The sequence below is a fragment of the Pezoporus wallicus genome, unplaced genomic scaffold (assembly GCF_028554395.1).
Source record: "Pezoporus wallicus isolate ANWC-B61680 ecotype Strahan unplaced genomic scaffold, APGP_CSIRO_Pwel_v1 contig_8403, whole genome shotgun sequence".
Lineage (NCBI taxonomy): Eukaryota > Metazoa > Chordata > Aves > Psittaciformes > Psittacidae > Pezoporus > Pezoporus wallicus.
In genome coordinates this window covers 347,367-363,062 of record NW_026641953.1, presented here as the reverse complement: position 1 = coordinate 363,062, position 15,696 = coordinate 347,367, and the positions used below count along the sequence as shown (strand labels likewise).

At 44.2% G+C, this 15,696-nt stretch overlaps 2 protein-coding genes across 2 annotated transcripts in view; both read right to left on the bottom strand.

The window, feature by feature from the left end:
* STYX (serine/threonine/tyrosine interacting protein) overlaps window positions 1-15,696 on the bottom strand; it is a 36,251-nt gene that overhangs the window by 18,821 nt on the left and 1,734 nt on the right. The window lies entirely within an intron of this gene.
* PSMC6 (proteasome 26S subunit, ATPase 6) lies at window positions 2,474-15,455 on the bottom strand. Its single transcript, XM_057426331.1, has 14 exons — window positions 15,301-15,455; window positions 14,496-14,575; window positions 14,107-14,146; window positions 13,618-13,670; window positions 10,064-10,131; window positions 9,660-9,774; window positions 8,659-8,746; window positions 8,403-8,464; window positions 8,190-8,313; window positions 7,358-7,419; window positions 6,197-6,317; window positions 6,028-6,108; window positions 4,056-4,127; window positions 2,474-2,954 (listed from the first exon to the last, which is right to left on the bottom strand). Exons 1-14 carry the CDS (start codon window positions 15,425-15,427, stop codon window positions 2,836-2,838), a joined length of 1,212 nt encoding a protein of 403 aa, XP_057282314.1. The 5' UTR covers window positions 15,428-15,455; the 3' UTR covers window positions 2,474-2,835.

Genomic DNA, 15,696 nt, shown 5'->3' with positions numbered 1-15,696 from the left:
TCTTCCCCCCCGCCCCCACCGCCGCCGCCGCTCCCCCTCCCTCCCTTCCGCCCGCCCCCGGGCTCCGCTCCAGCGCCGCTCCCGCCCCGCCCTGGTCGCTCCGCCCACAACGGCCGCCGCGCGCGGGGGCGGTGCCGCCAACGGCCCGAGGGCGGGGCCCGGGGCCCTCGCTCGCTCCTCAGGGCCCGGCAGCGCTGGGGCAGCGGAGCGCGTTCGCCGGCTCCTTCGCTAACCCCAATTAGGGCTCCATCAGCAGCACCCCCCTCCTCACCACAGCTCGGCGGCGGCCAGCGAGGTGCAGCCTCTGCGGTGGACGTGCAGGCCTGAAGCGCCTCAAGCTTCCAACGATGATCATACAGCCGCCTTCCCCTCGCCCTGCCGGTGCTGGTCGCCTGTTGCTCCTCGCACTACACGGAAACTATTCCGGTGAGCAGACACGCGCTTTATCACCATCAGGAAGATGATGGCTGCCTCAGATTTTAGCTGATGCCACAAACGGGGCCATCTTCAAACAGGTCCTCTTGAGCGCACAGGACACCCTCTGATATATGAGTCTTGGGGCAGGAATCCACCTTTCCTCCTAGCTTGAGGTCCCTCAGTCCCATGCTCTGTTGGACTCTTAAGGTATAACCCCAAACTATTTAAACATATACTCACCCCCTTCAGCACTGTAATTTCCTTCCACTGAAAGATTAAAAATGAAACAGCATAGGAAGAAAACTGCAGGTTCCACCAGATGGCATCACGGGATATAGGTGCTGGTAGCCTTAGCTTCTGGCCCAGACTTCAAAAGTGAACTATAACCATTCCCAGGGCTTCCGGAAATGGTTTGCTATGTTTTACCCACTTCCAAGGTCCCTTTACATCACTTAACACTCAGAAACTGACTTTTATTTAATTTTCCATTTTTTCCAAGCACATGGCTGTACCATTCAGACCTAGCAGCTCTGTACAAGTGCACTTGAAAGGTGTTATGGTAAAAACCCCCAAATTTGCATCTTTGCACTCCTGACACAATGTCCTGGGTTTAGCTGTTAAGAGTTACTTTTCTCCTCCCTAGTAGATGGTGCAGTGCAGTGTTTCAGGTTTAGTCTAAGAACAATGCTGAATAACACACCAGTGTTTTAGTTACTGCTCAATAGCACTTACCCTGATCAAAGACTTTTCAGTCTCTCATGCTCCGCTAGTGAGGAGGGGCACAAGAAGCCAGGAGGAAGCAGAGACAGAACACCTGACCCAAACTAGCCAGAGGGATATTCCATACCACAGCACATCATGCCCAGTACAGAAACTGGGGGGAGTTACCCAGAAGGCCCAGATCACTGCTTGGGTCAGGCTGGGTATCAGTTAGCAGATGGTGAGCAGTTGTATCGTGTATCACTTGTGTTTATTTTTTTTTCCCCTTCCCTTTCTATTTTTATATTGTCCCCTCATTATTTCCCATAGTAGTAGTTTTGTATTATACTTTAGTTATTGGACCGTTCTTATCTCAACCTTGGGGCTTACATTGTTTCAATTCTCCTACCCATGAGGGAGGAATAAAGGGGGAGCGAGCAAGCAGCTGGGTGGTGCTGAGGTACTGACTGGGCTTAAACCACAACACAATCACAATAGGAAGTTTTCATACTAAGCAGGAAAAAAGGTCTGTAACAACCATTAGCCACATAAACGCAAAAATATTGTTGTTGTTTTGTTGTAACTGTTCTACACCTTACGCTACCTGCTTTGTCTTGTGGTGATGAAGAGATAAATTAAATCATTGCTATTAGAACTGCTGTGGAGGTGCTGTTAAATAGTGTGTTTCCTGGTAAATTTAGAGCTCATCTAATGTACTTATCTGTCAGCTGAGCATGCCTGACATAATCCACTTAGGATAATCAGCTGCAGCAGTAAACTCCCAGGGAATACAAAGACAACCTGTTTATGGCTAAATTCCAACCTCATCAGGTGCATGGCAAAGCCCTCTTCAGAGCTCCAGAAGTACACAACCCACCACTTCACATTTGAAGTGGCACAGGTTCAAATCATAGTGGGTGTCTCCTGCCTCCACAGAGAGACTGAAATGGGAAATTGGGAAGGAAATCCATCTTATGCCTCTCCCCTACCACCCCTAAAGCCATAATCAAAAACTGATGCATCGAACTGCTATCAGTTTCCACACTCCCACTTAGATGCTTTTGTCAATAACTAGCATTCAGGACAGGAGTTGTCCCGGCCTGAGGGAAGACAGCAAACATATTAGAGGACTTATTTACTTCTTGCAATAATTAAATGCTAGCTCAGCCAGATCCTCTTCCCAGACAAGTGGAGTAACCAGCACTTGACCCTCCTCTGTCCAAGGGAAAGGTACCTCTCAAATGGAGGCAAAGGCACAGGAGTCCAATAAAACACCTGTGCCAGAGAAAACCTGCTCTTCAAATTCTGACAAGGCATAATTCAACTCTCCTCAAGAGTTAGAGAACATACATCAGGATAAGCAGATTTAAACAAGTTTTATTCATAAACTGTTTGGGAAAAGGAAATTTACCGATATAAAAAAAGTCAAGAAATGAATTGACTTTCTTCAGTCTGCTAGCCCATCCAGTCACATTTATAAATTCCTACTATAATTGCTGAGAGAACACATCTCCACACATTTTACCTAACCTGGGCTGTAATGAATATGTTATTTCAAAACTGTACAGAAAACACTTCTGTAGCCAACCTGCAACTAGTGTTACCAAATTACTAGCTACATGTTACACAAACACAATAATAAAGAAGTACAACATTTCTCTTTTTATACATTGTGTGTATGTATGACACGTGCAGTCAGTCACAAATTATACAGTTAAATTAAACAGGCTTGTAATCAAGCTTGGACTCCAGCTTCTTAGAATCAGCCACTTTCCTAACAGCTTTCATGAAGTCTTCCTGAACTACAAAGTCATGATCAGCACGGATTGCAAACATACCTGGGAAGAGTAATTTAACAGCAAGAGTAAGTTGGTGCTCCTTGCAGCAACAGTACGAAAACGGTACATAGAGATTTACTCAAATTAAAGTGAAAATGCATCCAAGTTATACTGTCTTGCATGTAGACTTTCACACACATGTCTTAAGTGTTGTGAAGAGAAGTAGCCTTCAATGAGGTCACCTTTCTGAACTAGGTGACCACCAAGAAGAAATGTGTAACTTGTTTTAAACTATGAGTATTTACTGTGCTACTTGCCCTTCCTATGTAGGCAAGCCCTACATGTACAGTGAGTTTATAATGTGGAAAAATATAAAATAGCATTAATTCTCTAGGCACCCAGGTACTAAGAGAAATGGATTCTATGAAAAAAAACATCTCTGGAATGTATCTAGCTTTCATGAAAGTGTGACGTATGTCATGATACTCAGCCAACAAGTGGTTAGAGGCCAGCTCCAGCTCAGAAATGGTACAGCTGTTTTTAACTCTCATCAAGCTGAACCAAACCTACAGAGATCTTTTACACCACATGTCACAGGGTGGTGCCCAAATCCACAAAACTACATGTGGACCCAGCTTGCATATGGCCAGGGATATTTGGCAGGCGGAACATCACGTGAATGCAAGGCTACTGCTCCCATCAAGCACCTATCAGGTGGTCTGCTGCTACACCCAGCGAGGTTTTCTGCAGACCTGGCAAGAGACCTGTCAGGAACCTTAGAGGAAGGATGTAAAGAATCAGGTTCTGTGGACTGTACAGGTCGTAAGCAAACTTGGGAGAAAAAGAAGAGACTTTGTTCAAGTTGTTTCATCAAAGCTTTAGGGCGTATCACCTGCTGCTGCATAACCTTAACAGTCCAGACATGTGAGACATGCTGTGAAACATGCAACTCTTTGGGCATTTTGATACTGTCCAGATGCTAACATTACCACTAAGTAAATGCTATCTGCTCTTAAGAAAGGAACACAAGAAGTGAGCATCAGTGAACAAGCGTCATGTTCCAGCAGCGGATTTTTGACCTCCACTGAGACACGTATCAGAGACAGATCTTGAACGCTTAGCATTAACTAAGACTTACAAAATGAAGAGTTAAGAAAATACCTGCTTCAGTACAGACATTTCTCAAGTCTGCTCCGTTAAAGCCATCTGAAAGCTTCACAATTGCTTCATAATCTAGTCATAAGACACAAATTTCAATTAGAAATAAATTCACATTTCCCATTACAGATGCCAACAATGCATATACTCAGCTAACAAAGAAACACTTTACTTTGATTTCAGTGCAAGTAGATAGCTGTCCACTAGACTGATAAACTGAATTAACTGACATCAGCTGTATCACCCCTTTCATTAAAAAAAAAAAAAAATTGCAACCAAAAGCTCATACAACTAAATCCCAAAGTTACTAACTGGTGATTACAAGCATCAACATGAAATGCAAGAAAAGCTACATCAAGGCATGCTATCATCATTCAAGTGATGTAAAAGGCCAGAAAAATTATCTCCAAGTGATCATAACTCAGTTCCTTTCCCCTTATAACAACTGTGCTTACTAAAAGCATTTAATGTCTTGATATATTAAACCTAATATTTTATGCACATATATTTACTAAAAAAGTGGCTATGGTTATAGCTTCTAGAATCAACTTTAAAAACACAGTGTCTGCTGAGCCTCCAGAAAGTTCTGATTTTTGCAAGACTAGTTATTAAAAATAAATAATCTCAACTTCTTGCAAAGCTTTTTTTACTCCAAGAATCCAAAGCCCCCTAGAGATCAGAAATTCAGCTATTTTAATTCCATGTAACACAATGTCCTATAAACAAGTCTTCCCATAAACTGAGAAGTAAAAAAAGCGAGGGGACTAAGCAATACTGAGTATCACAAGGTTTGCAAGTTTAAGGTCTTCAGCAGAGACCAGTACTGGAAGTAAGAGAATCTCATGCTGGACCTTGGAACAGGTCATTATCTTCAGATTTAAATGGAATTCACACCCCACCTTACTGGTCAGTTCTGGCTGTTCTTTCAGGAACTCAAAGTGGAGCATCATTGCCCTCCCACATCAGGGTCAGAAACCTGGCTAATACCCATCTGTCATCTCAACCTGCTAAACAGTGTAAAGGAGTGACCCTACCCAGCTTCCCTCCAGTGTCCAAAGATAAGACAAAAAGGATGAAGCACTTTACCTCAGGTTCAGCATTTGCTTTAGAGCTTCTCAGACTGCAGTGGCATGCATACACGTTCAAGCCACAACTGCTGCTAAGAAATGCAATCCTCATCCTTCCTGCCCTCCCCCAGCTCGTTCCCACTCACACACCACCCGCTCTGTTGATCTGCAGCTGTTTATGGAGCCAGATGGTGAAGGAGATCAATTCCACTGCTCAGATCACGCTGCATGAATAGCTCATGTCAGCAAAGAGGCAGAGGCAGGCTGCATGCTGCTGGTGGGCCTTACTGCAATAAATGGCTGCCAGCATCATTTTAAAGGCAAATAGTTTTATTGAGGAAAGCTCCGAAGTGTCACTGTTACACTAAGGCTCTGGTCAGCACAGCAATTATATAATATAAACCTTTTTATCTGAGAGACACTTCTTACATTCTGCAGAGCCGTCTACACCACTAACCAAAGACAAGCTTTGTTTCAGACAACAAAGTTTTCATTATGCTGTCTCCAAACTCCAAAGCTTCTCCATGACTTTTAAAGGTTCTTTATTGTGTTCAGACTTCTGCAGTAACAATTTTTCTTTCTGGGGGGGTGGGGGGATGTTAATAATCAAAATGCTGTTTACTTGCTTTAAGCTTTTCCTTTAGAGACAGGAAAGTACCTGCTGAGAATCATGGTGATTTTCCAGTTTACAACCATGCTTCAAGGTTTTATATTCGGTTTTCCTTCGCAAAGGAAGCCTTAACAACTCTTCAATCAGGATGTGATAAAAGTAAAATTCTGAGATAAGGGAAGGTGTGTGGCCAGTGTAAGGACATGAATTAGAAGGGCAGAGTCCCTATCATAACAGCTCACTCTCTTCACAGTTTTGCAAACACACAGAAAAGATATCCAGGTAGCTTCCTACTTACCTATTTCACCATGTTTAGTGATAGGACCTGCATGGATCTTCAAAATATCTAATCTTGCTTGTTCATTTGGTAGATCAATATCTAGAGAGAATTACAGCTTTAATAAAAACAAAAAACCAATTAATACTGGCAATATCCTCCTTACAACCACTGTGAAGCAGTAACTCACGGATTTTTCTATCCAGTCTTCCAGGCCGCAGAAGCGCAGGATCCAGTGTGTCCGGTCTGTTAGTAGCCATGATCATTTTAACTCTGTGCAGAGTATCAAATCCATCCATCTGATTCAACAACTAATAGAAAGCACAAGTTTGTTTTTAAACAACGCAAAAGTTTCCTACTGTGATCTATTGTACTTACTTTCTGCATGAGTATTTTCACCAGCATATAAAAGTAATGAAAATAAATCAGAAAAAAAAAATGCTACAAGCTGCCTAATGAAAGGCAGCACACTTCCTGCATATTCTATAAACAATAAAGAGAAGCTTAAGAGACACACTGAAAATACTTTGCTGAGGGAAAAAGATACCTAGCAAAGCAGAGCTCAAAGTGAAAGACTTGGCTGAAACAACAAGGCAGTGAAAACAGTGCAAGTGCTGAAGGAGCCAAGGCCCGGCTGGCACATTTTGATTGTATTTGCATGTCCAGGACATTCAAATGAGACTTGGAGAGCCACCTCTAGAATACTAATACACACATATATTAAAATCTCATTGTGAAGACTCAAAGCACTTGTTCTTTGATTGCAGTGATTTAATTCTTCATGTAAGGCAGACACATTCTTTCAAACAGGGCAAAACTGTTTGCAAACAGGCCAAAGAAGTTTCCCATTAGCTTCAGAACTCAAATTGTCATCAGCAGTTTGAAATTATCTCCACACAACCCAGTTTAGCAGAGCAATCCATACAGAAACAAAGAAATGCAACTACTTCTAGTTTGGAAAAATCCAACTATAACAGTAGTCAAGTTTTATTTATAGTGTCACTGCAGCTAGAAGAGACAAGCTCAGCTTTTTCTTCTTAAGAGGGGCCCTCCAAATCTTCAAAGAAAATGTGGTAACCAGCCATGAAGTCAAGTCACAGTAAAGGATAAATATCCTAAATAATTTTAGCATTTTTAAAGATTCTGATCAGTCCCCAACTTGAACTCACGGCTGAGTTATCAGGATGCACAGCTGCCTTTTGTAAAAGCATCATCTAGTTCACTTTTAGCATCAGATTATTAACTCTGAAAAAGTTTTACTGAGAACTAAGGCAGATCATTGTAACAATTCACATCTGTATCATTACTTAACATGGGCTGCACATTATGGAGTCAGGGATTAAACACTCACCTCCATCAGAGTCCTCTGAATTTCTCTATCAGCTGAGGTGCCTTCAGAAAAACGGCGACCACCTGCAGCATCCCAAACTCATAAGTGACAGTACTTTACTTTTGCCTCCATGTAATACTAAGATGACAATTAGGTATCCCTCTTAAACTGGGGTAGGAGAGGTGGTACTTAAAGAGTTAAATGCACATATTGTAAACTGCTTTTTCACACAGTCAAAAATACTCAAGCCAGATACGAGCAGGTATCACAGAATGACAGAATAGTTTGGTTGGAAGAAACCTTAAAACTCATCCAGTTCCAACCCCCAGCCACGGGCAGGGACACCTTCCACTAGATCAGGTTGCTCAAAGCCCATCCAACCTGACTCTGAACACTGTCACAGATGGGGAAGCTTTTCAGTTTAAAGCCATTCCCCCTTGTGCCATCCCTACAGGCCCTTGTCTAAAGCCCCTGTCCAGCTGTCTTGTCAGCCCCTTTAGGCACTGGAAGCTTCTCCAAGGTCTCCCCAGGGCCTTCTCTTCTCCAGGCTGAACAAGCCAGCTCTCTCAGCCTGTCTCCAGAACAGAGATGCTCCAGCCCTCAGATCATCTTCGTGGCCTCCTCTGGACTTGCTCTAAACAGGTCCACATCCTTCTTATGTTGGGAATCTTTGTTACACATAGTTCCAAGCTAGCTGCAACAGCTCCAGAAGGAAGCTGAACCACTTCTCACTGTATGTTTCTTCTGAACTAGCACACTTGAACACTTTCTTTTGAGAAGACAGACTGTGACTTTATAGCTAATTTCAGTGTTAAAAGTATAATTTAACCAACCCCCAGGCCATCAGCCTTACCGATAGCATCTATTTCATCCATGAAAATGATACATGGCTGATGATCTCTGGCATAGTTGAACATCTCTCTGATCAGTCGAGCACTTTCACCAATGTACTTGTCCACTATTGAACTCGAAACCACCTTTTGAAAGGCAAAAGACACATGGATGAAGACATCGGATTACAAACAAATATACCGTATGCGTGAGTGCAAAAGTACAATCACACTACCTTCAGGAAATTGCAATCAAGCTGGCTAGCAACAGCTCTGGCCAAAAGTGTTTTCCCTGTACCTGGAGAGACAGGAGATTGAAGGATTTTAAGAAGCGACTGCATGTTCAAAAAAAGCCCCAACGTAAAATAGTAAAACAGTAGCAAGGGAGAAAAATTAATTCAAAAAAAATCCCCCAAAACAAAACCAAAACAAGCCTATCGCCACAGTTTGAGAGTGACAACTAAGCATTCATTACCCTTTCATGAAACTCACCAGGGGGGCCGTAGAGCAAGCAGCCTTTTGGAGGTATAATTCCCACACGCTGGAATAGTTCTGGGTTTGTAAGAGGCAGCTCTATTACCTGTGAAGAGACAGATCAACATACTGAAGACTCAATGTCAGAGTTTCAGCTCAGCAATCCCAGGAAGCTAAGGGTACACTTGCCAGCCTGCTTTCCAGATGTCTGTACTCTGATTTATCTGTGCATATTTTGTATGAGCATCAGTTAAGGAAATGTCAGATTCATCTAAGGGAGAGATCCACAATCCTGCCCTCATTGTTCAGACTTCAGCTCAGCAATGGCTTGTCTCCCACAATCCTCTTTGCTACTGTCATAATTCTGCTACCCAGATTGATTCTAGTAGGTTTTGTGCAAAATTCAAGCCTGGTTTGCTGGCTGTCAATCCTAACTACGCTCTCCCAATGACTTTATGGCATACCCTTAGCTAGAGTCTCAGTTCCTTCAAATCCTCTTCTTTAGAGAATTGTCTTCACTTTAATCTCAATGCAAGCTGCTCTAACAGTAGCGATAAAATATATCGGTTTGAAAACTGGACTGTGGTGTTTAGAATAATCTTTCTCTGCTACCATGAGGTGTGTGCCCAGCACACAAGCAATATCTGTTACAGTCAGCTAGCTCACAGTGGGACAAGCTCATCTTCAAACACCCCCATTCTTGAGCAGGCCTGCACAGCCTGCAGCACTGATGCTCAAACTTTAGTACAACACACCAGTGCCCCTGCCAGCATACTGCTGTTTGCCACAAAGCCAGTGATGGAGCTGGAACGCATGGAAACAATCCTTCAGAAGTTAGCTTCTAGTATAGGAAAATGTGGTCTAAGTTAATGAGACATGGAAAGCATCAATCTGATAGGACCTTTTAACAACCAGTCTCATGATATTTAGGACAAACATCAGTATAACATTTTTGTAGTGAAAAACTTCACTCAGAACATGTACCACTATTTGACAAGCATTTCTGAGATACTGGATACCTCTCGCAGCTCTCTGATTTGTTCTGACAAGCCTCCGATCTCAGAATATGAAACATCTCCTGGATCTTCATGAGACATATTATAAACCAATGGATCTACTTCCCTTGGCAAATATCTAGGGGAAAAAAAAGCGAAAAGCAGACATTTTTCATTGTGCCCACACACTTACAAAGTTATTGTAATATATTATAAAGAAACTATGAAAATTATTTCTTTTCCTTCCCGCTTGATAAGACAAGTATATTTGACGATACAAACAAAAAAAAAACAAACAAACAAAACACTCCAGATCTAGCTACAAATACTACAAAACCGATCATTCAAACCTTTGTGTAACCTACTCAGATCACTATTTTCCCTGTTTATATAATGAGCAGAAGAGCAGCTGTAGAGCAGAAACCTACCTCATGATAGTCAGAGTGGTCATATCCAGAGCAACTCGCGTCCCCGGCTTCAGCTTACTTTTGTCAAGCTAGTCACAGAAAAAGTATTTCTATTAGAACCATACTCCAGAACAACATCTGTTTTTAGCCATGATGTTTACTGCAGCTTACACCCTTCACTCAACCACACACAAGAAGAAAAAGCTGCCAAGCAGCTCATTTAGTAAATACCATGTTCCCACCACCACCATTTTCAGGAATGTTTAAACTGGGAAAAAGCTGACCCATGGTGTCAGGGGGACATGACCTCAGAGCAGCAGTCCAGGCACCAGCCTAGACCAACAAACCTGTTGGTTGTCACAACTGGACACCTGCAAAGCCACACCACAGGAATAACTTTTGTTTGCACTGAAATAGATCTTTAGCAGCAAGTCATTAACCATTCCACCACTTTTGAAAATAAGTACTATTTTCTAGACTGTAATAGGCTGGTTTGCTTTGTGTTTTTACTGCTGTCAATCTGAGTGGATTAGTGAGACTGAATCCTCCTTTCTGCGAAACATCAGGCAGAACCAGCTGTCTCAGAACAAGAATCCTCCTTTGAGAGCACAGGGGACAGTCTGCCTGCTCAAGTCCCAGCCTGCCACCCTTCTCCTCAATGGATTTCCAATTTCCAGCCTGACAGAAAGGGCAAGTAGATGTTCCTAACCTATTTTCTCCAAGCCCTCCAGCATTTCACGTAATTCAGTTATAACCCATCTTTAAAGCTGGATGTTCCAGGTGTTATTCTTTTGCTCTCATTTACCTCAGCTGCCCTACTCACTCATCTGCCCTGGCAGTTTTTGTCTGCTTGCTCCATTTTTATGAGCTTTTTAAACAGAATAGCAGTCCTATTCCAGTACACCCTGATAAATTCAGATGGAGTTAAAACAACTAACTCACATTTCTCACCCTATTTTTAAGAAACTTGGTCTAGGAGAGCAGTGTCATCTCTCATACAACACAACCTTGAACAATGATAAGAGATTACTTCCATGTCCACATCTGAAGAATACAAAACACATTTATTCCAAGTTTTACTGACATGGCACCTGAACAACAACGATTTTGACAACTGCTTGCAAGCACTGCCTGAAGCTTCCCATCACCCCCCACTGGGGGGATTTATGAGGTCTCTTGCCCATGCAGGTTCTTTAGTCTCTCCTCTTGCTGTCACTCCTCCTATACTGCAGTCATTAGCAAGACCTCTTTCTTGCTAGCTTCTACCAGATTCAATATGGCCCAACAGATTTAAATTATTCCACAGTGAGAAGAAAGAGAAGCTACTTGACCTTGAATTCCTTAGGAAAAGCACTTCAGATAGGAAGTAATTTTGTTTCAATTTAAGCAGTGTTGCTCTTCTTCCTCACCAATGCAGCACACCCAAAGCGTGTGGTAACAAATCAAGGATCTTTTAAGATCAGAAAATGTTTTTACTGAAGATTAAATTTGAAAGTATGTGTTGCAACGCCAGGCTCATCCAAACACAACCTATTTCTTAGCATCTATCTGTTTCAACACACAGCATCAAGACCACCTCACATGCCCTGAAGCAGAGTTAAGGATACTTATGTTCCAGAAAAAGTTTGCTCATTCCAGTGAAAGAAAATAGTGAGTTTGCACCATAATGCCTTGAAAGGGATGAAGCTTAAAATTATTTATTTAAAGAGCATTTCAATACTAGCAGTTCTTGCAGACGACACAAGCAAAACCACAATCAAGTACTATGGCAGTATGCTCAAGGGAAGTCAAGAGTTCCTGTATATATACTACCTGAACTAACACACCTACTGGCACCCATATGTCTCCAACAGTTTGCCTCTAGAAAGAGAAGAAAAGGTCCATCCTTACCAAAAAATATATAATCCATCAGCAGAGTCAACACCATAGGAGAAAACTTACTGCATGAGTTTTGCTCACTGCTTACTGCCAAGCACTGTTAACTGTGGGTCTGCACTGGGAATTCCCCAGCACTCCTGCTTTTCAAATTGCACAGCCAGTTCCCTGCTCTGCCTCTCAGCTCCTACAGCCACCCCAACACCATGATGGATGAATCATCTAAACAGTGCTGGTGAACTTTTGTATTCTAGAATCATAGACTGGTTTGGGTTGGAAGGGACCTTCAAGTCCATCCAGCTCCAATCCCCTGCCATGGGCAGACACCTTCCACTAGACCAGGTTGCTCAAAGCCCCATCCAGCCTGGCCTTGAACACTGCCAGGGATGAGCCAGCCGTGTTGGAGCTCTATCACTCTGATCTTCAATTTAACTTCCACATACGAACCGTAAGATAATCCAGATATTCTGGGTACTGAAAACTATTTGCAGGTTTGTCTTGCAAACACATTTTATTCCTTTATATAGAATCACTAAGAGTTAAAATTCTGCACTGAACATCAGTTTCTCTGCAGAAAGAAAAGCCACCTCTAATACACCACCACTACATGTCTGCTCCTCTCACTGAAGGAATTCTGGTTTTCACAACTTCCAAAATACAGGATAACATGCTACAAACACAATGTGTTAAAAGTTCAGCTGTAGTTACCTTTCCCCACCATAAAGGAATCTGCTTAAGAAGTCACAGCTGTTAGAAGATCTTACATTGGTTGTGCATTAGAATTATTAAGTTAAACGTTGCTGCCTTCCGCCTTCTTGGGATACGCTAGCCTTCCCTGGGGTCACTGTTCTCTGTTCAGAGATACCTTACGGTCTCACATTTCATACATTCTCTTCTTTGCTTCCATTTCTCAAAGTCAGGGATGGGTGTAATAAAATCTAACTAGAAATTTGCCTCTGCTCCCCCAATGGCTCTGGAGTTGCAGAACACTTCCACTGCATATTCTGTGTCCTACGTACTAGGGATTTAATTACTCTAAAGGGGTCATGTTCAGTGCTCAGTTAACCAACAAGTATTTGAACCACACCTGCAACAGAATGCTTTACTCTTTGTATAAAAATAAAAAGCAAAGAGCACCTCTAAGTGGCTGTTGCCAACCACAGCAGATGGATTATGCTGTACACAAGATTAGGTATTGAAGTGTTCGGCTTCTACAGAATTTGATATAGGCAAGAAAGGTGGTGTCCTGTAGACTGCGAGGGCCAAGGCTTTAAGACCATCAGCGATAAATAAAAGTCCCTCACAGTGTTCAGAGCAGGGGCCTTGCCTACCAGAATTATTCACTGCTGTGTAAAACCATTAGGAAAAAAAAATGTTAATCTGAAGCTCAGCACTATGACAGCAAAAGTCACATTCTGTATTCACAGCATGGCAATGGAGACCATACATAGCTGATTAATTTTTGTAGCAATGATTAATTTCAGGGAATTCAAGATTAGGAAGAAACAGAACTTCAACTACATGAAAAGAATACAGCACATGCAAAGTTCCAGGAATGTTGCAGACCTCTTTCTCTTTACTTGGAAGTTACTACTACCAGCTACAAAGGGAGAGGGCAAGCGGACGCCAGATACTTAATCCTGCTAAGCACCCAGTTAATGAAAAGCAAACTTTCATGAATATTCACACAGATCAGGTACCTGACGACGACAGCCAACCACATATCTTGGTCCATTTGTGGCCTTCACAATAACTGAAAATAGCAAAGGAAAAAAAAAAGATTGCATTTACTTGATTCACTGCTCTGTTATGCTTCTTTTCTGCCAATATCCAGATCACCAAAGAATTTCAATCTAGTCTCTGCCCAGCCTGTGCTTGGGATTGCCCCAACCCTGGTGTAAGGACCTTGCATTTGGCCTTGTTGAACTTCATGAGGCTGGCACTGTCCCACCTCTCCAGCATGCGCAGGTCCCTCTGGATGGCATCCCTTCCCTCCATCGCATCAACCACACCACACAGCTTGGTGTCATCAGCAAACTTGCTGAGGGCGTGCTCAATCCCACTGTCCATGTTCCAGACAAAGATTTTTATACTCTTTCATTCTTTACTCTTACAAATCTTTAACCAGATTTTAACTACAAAAGCTTGTTTTCGAGATTTCAAAAAATGTAACAGTCCAACGTACTTACATTTCTCTTCTGTTAGCTGTTTAAGAACCTCACCAACGATCTGCAGAAGAATAAATGCAGTATTAACTTACAGACAAACTACCATCCAAAACCACCTCTAACATTTGTTTCAGGGCACTCAAGATGACTGCCAGCTTTGAAATCCTCTCTCTTGCTTCATTCTGCTCACCAATGCTTTTAACACCTCTCTGTTAACCAGGACACATGCAGGAAACCTCCCTAACCCACACACTCAGCACATGTGTTCTTGACAGCAAGACCCCCCGATTCTCTCAACCAGGCTGTTCCCACTTTTTCTTGATGCCACAAACAGACCAAAACGCTACATCCAAGCAGGCTCACCGTCAACCACTACTACAGGATGCCATGACCTCATTTTTCTTACTTACCTGCCCAACACTCTGCAAGGCCTTGAGATCATTTTCTGATTTTTCATATTGCTTGGTGAGCTCCTTCAGCTGCTCCCTTACTAGAAGAGGAAACAAACACAGGGATTCAATATTGTTCAATCCAACAGGAACTCGGGACCAGGCCCTTTTCCAGAGCTAGAGTTTTGGGAGTAGTCCACACCCCGCAAGTCACTCTCCTGCAAGCAGAGCAGAGCCCCTGCTCAGCAACACCGAGGACCACACACCCTCGACAGGGTGCTGATGAGCACAAACACTGCAGAAAGCATCTACAAAGCCAACCCCCAATTTAAAAAGCTCAGACCCAAAGGCACCAGCTCCTCTGTGCAGCACTAGTATTTGTACTGTCTGACCGATAAAGCACACAGCATTTCGAAAAGGAAAATAAAAAGCCAACGGGAAAATAAAAAGCCAACAGAACAACCTCACGGCGGGGGGGGAGGGAAAGGGCTGAGAAAACCTCCCTTCCCCACTCGGTTCGGTCCGGTCCGGTCCGGCCCGTCCCTCCCGCCCTGAAGCAAGTGAGTCCCCTGGACCCAGGCAGCCCCAAGGGGCTCTCCAAAGGAAGAGGAAAACAGCCCGGCGCTGGCAAGGGGAGCCGCGCCACCACCGGAGCCCGCCCCTCCTCTCCTCTCCCTTCCGTCGGCGTCGCCCCACGGGGCCCGGCCAGGCCCATGACGAAGCGCGAGAAGCGGCGCGGCGGCCCCAGGGCTTCCTCAGGGCTCCCTGGGCACGCAGCGGCGGCGACATCGGTGCGGGCAGCCCCGCGGCGGCGGCGCTCACTCACGCTCCTTGAGACGGCCGTCGATCTCTTTGTGCTCCAGCAGCTTCTTGCGGTAGTCCTGCAGCGCCTTGTCTCTCGGGTCCGCCATGATGAGCAGCCGCCGCTCATAGGGAATGCCGGGAAGTGCCATGGCCGCGCGACCGCCCCGCCCCCCGCGCGCCACCGACCCCCCGCCCTGCCGCGCGCCGCAGCACCCCCTGCCGCCGCGGAGGGGGCGCGCGCCTGACCGAGCGCATGCGCAGTGCTGGAGGCGCGGGCGCGTGCCGCTACTTGTGCGCGTGCGGGCTGAGGAGCCGCAGCACCGCGTGCACGGCTGCAGGACCGGGAGGAGCGGCGGGAGAAGGGGCTGGGGGTGCGCCTTGACAGAGCTGAACGTGAGCGGCTTGTGCCAGGGCAGCC